Source organism: Talpa occidentalis, unplaced genomic scaffold (genome assembly GCF_014898055.3).
Source record: "Talpa occidentalis isolate TD23 unplaced genomic scaffold, MPIMG_talOcc4v2.1 talOcc4.7, whole genome shotgun sequence".
Classification (NCBI taxonomy): domain Eukaryota; kingdom Metazoa; phylum Chordata; class Mammalia; order Eulipotyphla; family Talpidae; genus Talpa; species Talpa occidentalis.
In genome coordinates, this window is record NW_023605083.1 from 116,770,677 (window position 1) to 116,782,986 (window position 12,310).

The 12,310-nt window shown below is 35.2% G+C and overlaps 1 protein-coding gene across 1 annotated transcript in view; it reads left to right on the top strand.

Moving 5' to 3' along the window:
- SKAP1 (src kinase associated phosphoprotein 1) overlaps positions 1-12,310 on the top strand; it is a 256,514-nt gene that overhangs the window by 64,209 nt on the left and 179,995 nt on the right. The window contains exon 4 of the mRNA XM_054689125.1: positions 847-960. Within this exon, the coding sequence (XP_054545100.1) occupies positions 847-960 (114 nt within the window). The remainder of the gene's footprint in view (positions 1-846; positions 961-12,310) is intronic.

Genomic DNA, 12,310 nt, shown 5'->3' on the forward strand with positions numbered 1-12,310 from the left:
CAGACTGTACCTCTGTTTGGGGGATTTTAAGGAAAGCCATTTGCAATTCAGAGCCTTTTCTTCTGGTTTCTGAATGAGCTACATCTTCCTCTGAACCTTTTAAAGTATTGTAATAGGATGGGCCACTTCTACAAAAATATAATCCAATGTATGTAGAAAACACCCAAAAGGGATTAGCACTGTTTTAATTGCATAATTTAGTATTGTATATACATTACCTTTCATCAGAGCCATTTTGCAGAACAAATATTACCTTCCTATGGCTTTTAGAATTCCTAAGAGGTTGGTTGCATAGGCTGTAAACTAGAATTATAAAGAGAGAACTTTCTTAAGATTGCAAAACAAGTAGTGATTTAAATTGAAATAGAATCCAGCGAAGTCTAAGCTCTCTATTTACTTCTCTTGTGTTTTAGAGAAGGAAAGAATATTGACCTTGTTACTTTATGTGTAGAAGGCTAAACTTTTCTGTAATTTATTCAGTTTCACTTGGAAATATGAAGTGAAGGAGGCAGTCAGGGTACAGACTGTAATTAATGGAGACATAGTATTTATGAGTACATGTTTACATAACTGTTTTCATTTTAAGTGTGATGGAGAAGTTTCTGGTGGTGAGAGGTTCTCCACTCTAAGCTATAAGTTCTAAGTTAGTGAGAAAGTTCTTGAGTGAAAATTTCACCATCCAGGTAAATTGGCTGTTGAACTTTTTAAATCTGTTTTTCATATGGTAAAGATAGTGGCCATGTCCATCAAGCATAACGATTTATCTTTTTTGTGTGAATGCCAGAAGAAATTTCAAAGACCTTTATATGTATTCCAAATATGACCTTCTTTCTGTTTTGTTCCCAGGGGGAGACCAGGCTGAAAATTACCCTGGACAGGACAGCTCTGATGATAATCACAGTGGAACCCATGGTCCTTTCACATCAGATGCACCATTTCTGCCAGATTACCAGGATGAGGGTGAGTGTCATCTTTCTGGATTTTCAGAGACGGAGCTTGCTACCTTTCATCCTGCTATCTTTGCTTGTGTCATTTCATTTCCCACAGTCTGCAGTAGGTTCTCTGTACTGGTGATCACTAGTTTGTCAAGAACTGTTTCACGCCGTGCTGGTCCTCCTGGGTAATTCAATACTTCTGAAGTTAATGTATTTAGGGAAACACTAATTCCGTATTGGAGCAGGAAGACATCATTATTGATCTTTTTATAAGAACTGTAGCTCCAAAGCTAAGAGGGCATTTTGAGATTGCAGGGCCCACTTGCCTTTCTTTGAGATTTCTTAGTTTTACTGAGTTCCATGAAAATTGGAGCTTTCACTTAATGATTATTGCGTCATTAATTTGTTGTGGATTATTTGCGACCCGAGCTAATCATATTATAATAAGATATCATTTTCACCCATGATTTTCACTTACCTCTGACCATATTGGTGTTGTTCAAGGGGAAAGGGAAGCCACAAGAACCACAATGCAGAGCTTCCTGGAACATCAATTTTTACTTGTAGATTTGGGAATGGGAGGAGTTAAGTAATTCAACTGTCATTTTTATATTAAAAATACATTGACATGCAATAGAGTGGAATGCAAAATATACATGAATTTTTAAGATATATGAATATAAAAATTTTGGCCTGGTGGCTGCCAGTTTCTGGCTCACGCTCAGATATCCCATGGGTGGGGTTCACTGTGCCAATTCTGGCATTCGGCCACTTGAACAGAAGGTCTGATCATCACTGTTGCACACGGTTATCTTACCAAAGTCTCTCTTGTGCCTTTCCAGTAGAGGGAAAAGGTAGGGATGCTACTAAACTGAATATTAAATTGCAATCATATTATTCAGTTGGGGATCGGGAGTAAAGTTGGTAAATGAGCCCTTATTTCTCTTTATTAGTCTATAATCTTTCCATTGATTTTTTCTTCTAAATTTCCTTACAACTTTGGCATTTTCCAAGAATTTATAATCCTTATGTTCTCTTTTCTTTCTAATTTATCCATTAATTGCTATTTTTAACCCTTTTGACAATTCATATTTTCTCCCTTTCATTGAACTAGTAGTCATCAGAATGATGACTTCAGTTGCACAAAAACATTGTATTTTGCCTGAATTTTGTATACTAGCACAATTGATAATACCCAAGTTTTAGAAATTAAGTCTTGTAAATGTAGGATCTTTATATTGATTCAGGTTTTACACTAAAAACATTATTTGGGTTGAACATTTAATGATTACATTGATAGCTGATTAATAATTGTAGAAAATTAACAGTGCAAAACATGAAGAAAGCAACCTTTCATTTGCTTTTGATTAAACTAATGCTTGACAGAATTAGAACAATAGCACCTCATTCATCCATAGGTCATTTATTTGATACTTTCAACTTTCCCAAACACAGCTGAGAACATAATAAGCCTGAGAGATCTTTTAAGTGGAAATAGATGTTACTGAGTCCAGGCTAACATTTATGCACCTTACTCTTGGGAAAACCCCTGAGGCCCTCACTAGGGATTCCTCTCCTTACAAATTTCTAAACATCACAGTGTTTTGGTTCCTCAGCCTACAGTAGAGTGACACATACAATCAAAAGAAGTATTTTAAAGGCATCAATTAACAAATAACATGGAGATAAGAAAATAGGAAAGCAGAATATATTAAAAACCTATATTGTATATAGAAACTCAAAAAACACAGCCGTCTGATCCATATAGTATTGTAGAAAGAAATGGCCCATATTCTTCCTGAAGAATTCAGTACCTTAATAAATTAAAACTTCTATAATTTATTATTTACTGAGCACTTACTGAGCATTTCATATATACTTTGCATCTGTGTTCTCAACATCTTGCATATATCATCTTTAATCCTGAGAACAGCCCTAATAGGTAGATATCAGGAATGTCCTTACTTTATGGATAAGGAAACCGAGACCCAAGGAAGTTAATGTATCCAAGATCACTCAGTAAGTAGTAACTAAGTAAGTAGTACCAGGATTTATATCTGTACAGTCTTGTTCTAGAACCTCTGCTCATAACACTGTGATCTCCATCTTTGAGTTATCCCAAAAAGTAGATTCATGTTCTAGACATTTTGGCTAAACCTCTACAGATACTCATAGTAAACTTTAAAATATTTTCATTAAAATGAAATGGTTCATATAGTGAAAATTTCTAAAGTGCTGAAAGATGTAAACCAGTATCTGGTAAATTCCAAAGTGGAAAGCTTTGTTCCATAATAGTGTTCTATAGGAGAGGAATGAACTATATTAGTAATATTAAATTCTCACTTAATAGACTTTTCTTTTTAGTTTTCTTTTTAGTTTTCCAAAGTAACATAATCAGTGATAGAGGTAGGAAGAAACTTATTTATGTGTTAAAATTTTAATTGTAGGGCGATAAGATACAGTTTAAATATAAATTACTGCACAGGGCCTCCCCGGTGGCACAGCGGTTGAGCGCTGGGTTGCGAAGCTGCCCGCAGCCTCTGCAGCGCCGGTTTGATCCCCGGCTGCTCCCCGGCCACCAGAGGAGGGTCCCACATGGCGCACAGACCTCTCCTGCCACCCGCTACTCCCCTCAGCAGTGTACTTTGGTCCGTCTGCCTGCTCTGCTCCCTGCTCTGGCTCTGGTGAATTCTCTCACCTTCCCGTGCTTCTGATTGTACCCAGTGCTTGTATAAATAAATAAATAAATCTTAAAAAAAAATTACTGCACAGCCTTGTTGCTAGCATGGTGCCTGAGTGATGTATAATGGACACAGTAAATGTTTGCTTCCTTCCCCTGGAAAAGAAAGATATTGTATTTCCTGTGAAATTAAAGAGATTATAAAATGTTAAAATTGTGAGTAAACTTTCTATCCTGTTTAACTAGATTTGTGATAGCTTAATATGCTGTTTATGCATTTTTTTAACAAATGCTTATTTTAGAGATCACAAGGTCCTAGCTAAGGCGAGAGGATTCACCAGAGACAGAATGGGAAGCAGAACAGGCAGACTGACTGAAACACACTGCTGAGGGGAGCAGCAGGCAAGTCAGGAGAGGTCTGCCACACCATGTGGGTTGCTCCCTGGCCAGGGATCGAACTCATGCTGCAGTGGCTGCAGACAGCCTCTTAGGTTGCGTCCCAACCCCTTGCACCACCAGGGAGACCCAGAAAACACACTCTTAATAAGCAGGCAAATGGACACATGTGAGTCAGTATCTTTATCTGCTGATGAGACTAGCTAAGTCCACCTTCTAGGGGAAAGTTAGCCTTCTTGGACTTTACAGTGATGGTTATTTTAAACTTTGGGAATTTTAGCTTTACCAGAAAATGAAAGATTGCTATTAAAATGTTTCAGCTTTCCACCTCCCACCAGAGCAGTGTCCAGACTTACAATTATAAAAGGACGCCTAGTCTGACCCATCCACCCATAACTTCAGTGATGAGGAGCAAGTGACCATGATGCATGTCGTGTTTAGTTCATGCTGTTGTGAAAACTACAAAGAGATCTGGAAGAATATGGAAACCTAGCCAGGTGCACACCACAAAATGAAAACCAGGGTTACAGGCTAAACCAGGCATAAAAATGCAAGCATGTTGCTACCTAACCAGGATTCTTTCTTTTCCTTTGTAAATACCTACTGTCTGAGGACAGCAAGCTGTATCCTACAGGAAGACACCACCAAGAGCGGTGCCTCTGTCAGGAGAGAGAACTTGCTCATGGTTAATGACATTTAGATTTTTAAACCTAAAGAACATAATTTCTGCCATATTGAAGGGGGGGAATTTAGTTTGAGACACTGGATATGATGATTGTACAAAGCCAGCCAGTTCTAGAATTCACGAGCTGATAGCCTCCATCGTCCAGAATTGTCAGTGGATTTTACATACATGCTGTGAACTTATTTCACTAGTAAAATGGAAAGCCCCTATGTACATACATGTTTGTATTTTCATACATGCATGTACTTACATTTTTAAAAGATGAGTTGGGGAGAGTGATAGTTCTATAAACCAGAGTATAGTGACTCCCTCTGAAAGAAAAAGAAAAAAATAAGATTATTTTATAAGAGAAAAACCTAAAATTATAATATTTATTTGCTACGTGTTATTACATTCTAATTAAAGAAGAGGGAGTGAATAGATATTTGACAGGAAGAAGTGGGAAAATGTTTTTAGAGTTTATTTTTACATCAGGATGTGGAAGGCTAGAGAAGATTATTATTTTCTGGCAAAATGAGAAACAGAATGGGCAACTAAAGACCGGTAACCATCTTTGGAGAAGAGTAATAATGAATAACTGAGTCTGGTATTGATCAATTTATTATATGCCACTTGACTTAAAAGAAATTGCAGATCTGTTGATGAACCAATAGTGTCATTTCAGCTCCATGTATTTTCTGAAAGTTACATTTAAAAATATAAAGAAAAAATTTAAAAAAATCAAGAATATCTTTAAAGTAAAGAGAATACATTTTTATAGCTTTATTTTTAGCACCTTTTTTTTACTGTTTCTCTGCTTTCATTTTAGTTCTGAAATGTGTCTGTTTGAGATTTAATATTATGGATAATAACAATAGACTAGGTTTTTATTGATCATTGTGGGGTTTTATAATAATATAATATTAATAACATAAAGGGTATTAAAGTAACAGCTCCCCTAATGGGAAAAATTTGTTTTAAATGGAATTATTTTGCTATTGTGAAATAAAAATGAATCCTTAATTATTGATTGGATTTTTGTGAGTAAAATTCAAGTTTGTCTTAAACTCTGTCATGTCAAAGTTAGAATCATGAAATCTGAGATGATGAAGTCATGTAGTAATATGGACCTCTTACTGAGTGCTAACTGCAAGTGCCAAGGGTTTTTTGTGGATTATCTCATTTGATTTTCAAACCAGCTCAGAAAAGAAGGTGCTGCTATTCCTATTTTATATATAAAGAAATTGAGGCTTAGCAAAATTAAGTAAATTGGCCAAGGATGAGGTATCTAGTTCTGGTGGGTGGCGGGGCTGGGGGAATTGGAGCCCCACATAGCTGCTGCTCTTCCAAGAGCCCTGGTCTGCTGCCTGTGCTCTGAGATGCCCTCTGAGGTCTTCTGTCTGTCCTCTGAGATGCTCTCTTTGGGACTCTCATTTCAATGTTGATTTTTTTCCCACTGACCATCATGTTTATTCAGAAAGTGAAAACATTTGAAGCAAAATATTTTTCTCTAACTACTGCTTTAACTGCATCCTACAAAATTTGGTATGTACTGCTTTCATTGTAATTCATAATTCCCTCTAAGTATATTGTAATTCAATTTATGATATCCTTTTTAACCTCTTTGTTCATTAGGAACATTTTATGGGTTTATCCTAGTCTTTGTTTTGATTTCTTTTGTTTCAGTTTGTAGGGATGTTTAAGCGTACTTTTAAATTTTGGCTGCTGCTTTTTTTTTTAATCATATTATAACCTAAGAACATAGTCTATATATTATTTTGATTCTTTGGACTTTATTGCCACTTCTTTTGTGACTTAGCAGTGGTCAGTTTATGCTTATGTGTTGTGTATGCTCCTGAAGGATTTACCGAATACATTCCAACTATCTTTGTACTTCTAAACAGTATTCTTCGGACCTTTTATTGCCTAGCTTTTCTTGTGTCTGCAGGAAGGATTGTGTTAAAATTTCCAATATAGTTATGGAGGTATCCATTTTTCCAGGTTTTGTTTTACATTCTCAAGGTCAGGTGAAAGAGCTCTAATTATTTAAAAAGGCTACTTCTTATTGAGCTGAAATCCTATGCACAGAACTTCCACTTGTTAAGCTGCTTTGCCATCTACTCACCACACTCCCGGCAGACTTGATATTCAATGAGCATTAAAGTGTTTCTTCACAAGTCAGCGTCAGACCCCATTGTTGTAAATTGTGTAGACGGCCTGATTTTAGTGTATAAGTTTTATTGTTTCACAGAATAAATAAACTGCATTTCTTAAAATGTTTATTCAGGTATGTGGGTTGCAGGCTCAGTCATTGGTATCCTAGTAGATTGAAAGAGTTAATGGCCTAAAAACAGCAAACCATTTGCTTCCTTCTCACTGATAAGGTCAAAAGCCTATTATTTCTTTCTCTCCTTTCTCTCTCTCTCTCTCTCTCTCTCTCTCTCTGTGTGTGTGTGTGTGTGTGTGTGTGTGTGTGTGTGTGTGTTTTAAATTACATAAACTACGTCAACATATTTAGAGTTTTTAGTTTCTTTTTATCCTGTGATATGAAGATAAGGAAAGTGACTCAAGATAGTCTCTCCCCCATATAAATATATAAATAAACATGTGCTTGTGTACATAGAGTCAAAGAAGAATTTATTTTGTTTTCTTATTCTTTAGACAGTTGATTTCCTCTTTGTTGCTAGCAGGTGTATTTTCCTTTAATAATAAAAACTCATGGCGCTTGTCAACACTAATGAAGTCGCGCGTGTGTGTGTTTAGAGGCACACACTATAGAAGAACATAAAACTTGTTTCTGTGTCTGTGTTTTGGGGCCAAATAATGAACTGTATCATAAAAAACATACTTTGGTAAATGTGGTGATTTTCTAAACAAGTTGCTGTTGGCTTCAGGTGAGTCCATCAGATTTCAGATCATAGGGAGAAATTAAGGCCTTGGTGTTAACTGTGTAAGCATAAGTAAACTGTCACTCAGAATCACAGTGGCCTCCTTCATGAAGATAAATGTCTTATTAGATCTAAGACATCATGTCGTTTATATAGTCTGGTATAAATCACAGATGAAGATGACAAACTGGGTTTCAAAGTTGACAGTAATTTATATAACTTAAACAAATGATTACCAAGGATTATACATGTTTTGTGAAGAATAAAAAAACAATAACAATTATCTGTCTATGAACTACCCATTTTTCATTCTTCAGCCCAGCATGTTGTGCTGTTGGTGAGTGTTTAAACTCTAACCTTCCATCTACTATCCAGTGAAGCACTCTCTCACGTGTCGGTGGCTGGATATCTTCTCTCTGGATAATGCTTCTCTCGCTAAAACAAACTCCTTGCAAATTTAAACCCCAGTTTTTAACATAGGATCGTAGAATTTTAGAGCTGGAAGAGACTTGGTAATCATCTAGTCTGTTTTACCAAAGAGAAAAGTAAACTTTAAAGAGTTCTCTTTCCAAGTGTTAGGTCCTGGGCTAGCAAGTGGCAGAGTGAGTGCCAAATCAGGCCCACCAGGAGTGGCCTCCCCTTAATGGAGCACCTACCTCTCCCTTCCTGCAGATATCAGCACCCCTTTCACTGTAGATTCGAAGCTTTGATTCTGACTCTTCAGCTACTTCTTGCAGGTCTCTGTCAGGTCCTTCAGATACATGTGTCTCTCTTGTCCAAGGGTGCTCTCATTCTTTTCTGAGGATGATTGGGAGCAGTGCATTTTCTAGAGATTTCCAAAGGGCTCCCTAAGTTGTAAAATACTTCATTAATTAAAAAAAAGCAATTAAAAGAACCAAAGGGCTCCCTAAATGCAAACAATTATAATTATTTTGTATAACATACAATAAGTCCCTGAATTGACCCGACTTTGAGCTAATTAGTTATCTTTTTGCCCTTGTCCACAGATTGTCTGTTGTTATGGATTTTAATATGCTGCCAAAGAAGAGTTAGCTATTGAATACCTATATTGACTGTCCTTGTTAAATCATGAGTTTAGATGCTGTATGGCAGCACAAGAGGAATAAAATGTGATTTCTTTCTTTAGTGAGTAAACAATCTAGTTGAAGAGAGATTAGACACCCCCTACCACAAATTTATGGTACCTGATCATCAAATACTGATTGCCAGGGACAGCGTTTGCAAACAGACAAAAACACAATTGGCTGGACTTGCAGTAGTTTGAAAGGGAGTCAAGATCATGTTTGGCCTGCACTGTGACCAAAGTGTTTTTAGAAGTCTTTTCCAGACTGGGATGAGGGAAAGTCCATTCTTAGAAAGGTCAAGAATTTATTGAGCTTTTATTTTAATTAGAAATAAAATAACAGAGACCATTTTTAAATGAAAATAGTTGATTTTTAAGTGAACGAGTTGGCAAATGAGATGGAGCTTTTCCGTCATGCCTGGAGTATTCTTTGTTTCTTTTCAAATTCTAAACTAGTCAACAAGCTTAATGGTAATGTGAAAGTTCTATTATATGATTACTAAAGATGTTAGTGTGGTAAAGTGATATGCAATTTTTAGTTGCTGATGTAATGTATTTATCTGATATATAAATCAATCAGTGCTGGGGAGGGGTCATATATCTTTGCAAGCTGTTTATTAGAAAATCTTATATGCCATGTTTAAGTAACTTGTTCTTAGAATCAATAAGTGCATTATAATTACACGTAGCATCTGCTTATGAACACTGAATCACCTGAGGGTCAGCTACCTGACCGAGAACAATCACATCTGAAGTTCTAGAGTTCTGTTTTCTCAGGTATGATTTTAACCACCAGACGGTCCTTTCACAAACCCCAAAGCCACTGATCATTGTTACCTCAAAGTCTAATATTCACTTAAATGTAAAAGAATTTTGTTGAAGCATAAAACTCTTGGGCCAAGTTTATAAATACATTTATTTAATTTATATAAATGTCGATTCACATTTACACTTAATGTTTATTTTTCCAACTCTTCATGTTTTGGTATTGTTTGTTTTTCTATCAAGTATCAATCTTTGTTTTTCTATCAACATTTACTTTTCTAAAAAGAAAAGGTTGATAATGCTGCTTAAAACAATGCTGAAACACCTTGTTGATTTAGAATATTATAGCCTAGTAGAGCAAGATGGTTGAATTCACAAGCTGTATTACACTTATTCTCTATGATGCCTTCTGACTTGACAGTCTTTTTTCTGTTGGACCCTAACTAATGTAAGCCCAGATACACTAGTCGAGTGGGGAAGATTATACAGAGTGGTTTCTTGGGCTTGCAAAAATGGAATTTATAGAGAAGATGTCCTTCACAGAAAGTTTTTACTTATGGAAGCCTTTATCCAATTTGCAGTCCCATTTCTATAAACTGTTAGAATATAGTTTTTATTTATGGTTATAATATATTTTGATGAAATGCTCCAAAAGGTAGACAGTATTGTCATGGTTAATTTTGTAATTATTTTATTTCATACTAATGCTCCTGATTTTGTTTTCATCAACAAAACATAGGGTTAACTGGGATCATGAGCTCTCCTCTTTACAAATCATCATTATCATCACCGAAAGACATTTATGAATGTCCGAGAATATAGTTGGACCTAGAGATTGTCACAGCTTTGGAAAAAAATCACTCAAGTTATCTAATCTAGCCCTGCTAATGAACTCACATCATTCTTACTGATATCTCATTTAATTAATTATCATATATAGCGATTATGCTTTGTATCCTTCCTCTGTAGGATATCTTTCCCGCCCAACTATTATTACTGATTTATTCTTCATATCTAACCTAAACTTTTCCTTCCTAGTTTCAGGCCATTGCTCTTTTCTATACCATCTTCTGAGACTGAATAATTCCCCTAATTCATTTATATTGTTACCTTTAGAAGGTATTTAAAGACTGAATATTTATCCCTAGAGTCTTCACTTTTCCAAACTCCATAAATTTCAGTTCTCTTAATCCTTACCTCACTGTGCCCCTGTTGTACTCTCTAATCCTTGGGTGTTTTATCACACGGCTTGATATTCTCCATTCCAAGGGCATCATCTAACCAGGATAGCTGTCTTTTGGAGAGGGGAGAGCTAACGCAAAAGTCTCTTATGAACCACTAGAAGATGCTTAAGTGTTTATTTGATGTTGCTGTTAGTGATCATCTGGTGGGCACGTGTGTGTAGTGCTGGCTTTGGCATATGTTGGGATATATGTGTATTTTAATGCCTTAATGTATTATGGCCTGTTGTAATTGAATGTCTATGAAGTAGCAGTTAAGGTTTTATAGACCTTGGAAGAGATTAGAATTCTCTAGCCCCCTCTTGTGGTAAAAAAAAAATACTACCTTTGGTCTTGTCTGGATTTTGTTTTATTTTAGTGAAAAGGAAGGCTATGATATAAAAGTTGTTAACTTGTGAGCACAGGGGATGAATTCAAGAATTTAAAATATATATGTATATATACACACAAAAACAGAGAAATTTCTCTTCTTTTGCTTTATTTATGTCCTGAAACCTAAAAGATACTACTTTTTTACCACTATCATTTCAGTAATTTTTTATTACAGAAGTGAGGAGGACAAATATCAATAAAATAAAACTATAATATTGAAGGCTTTGTATTCCTAGATATATAAATAAGTGAGACTTAGATATTAATTTTAAGTCAAATTTGCAGGTATTTTTTCCTTTGCCATTGTAAATAGATGAAGTTAGTATTTCTAATAAACAAGTAAATATCCTATATCTCCTATAGTATATTAATTTTATGTCCTACAACTTATTATTCCTCATATTGTAGATGCATTTCAGGTGTTCATAAAGGTCTAGAAAGTAGCTAATAGCTGAAGAAAAGACTGAACTGCATTGTAAATGGCTTCATGTGTATTGACTATTGAAAAAATTTCTACAGGTAGCACGAAGTTATGTTTTTCTAGGAGACCACTAAAAGCAACACTTCTGCTTGGAATCATTATTCTATAGACAAGAACCAATTAAAGGATTGCTGTTAATATGCTTTACATGGAAATCCAGAAGATGAAGGAATTAAAATTAGACATGGTCCCTAATAAGTTTTTTTTTAAGTCACCCAAAAAACTTGACTAGTGGTTAAAATAAATTGCCTTTATGTTCAAATCACATTCTAATGAAAACATGGAGTCTTATTAAGCAATTTTGAGAGCTCTAGAAATAAATTTGAGAATACACTTTTAATATTAAATATTCTTTTTTTCTCCAGAAGGGAAAATTAAATATTATACTAATTGAGGAATTGCAAGAAAAGAGTGACATAGACATAGCTGACAGAACAGAGTTAAAAAGGTTTAGTTACAGGTTAAATGGGAGAGAATTTTATCATGCTTTAAGTATTACTTAGGAAATTGGTAATTTGATTGATCCTGTATTTTTTCTTCCCCACTCTAAGAAATAATAATTATTTTTAATAGGGAAATTAATTTACTTTATGTGCTTCTCCCTTAAGAGGTGTGAATAAAATTCTAATCTCAGCTATTTATTTTTTTATTGACTTTGAGCATCCGAAGACAATAGTTAACAAACTTAAAGATGAGACCTCTTACTAACGAAGCACTTATGGATCTTCATAGGAATAGTCTAATTTTACACTTAAAAAAATAATAAGTTGTCATAGCATTTTAAAGATGTGTTTATAATCAGGT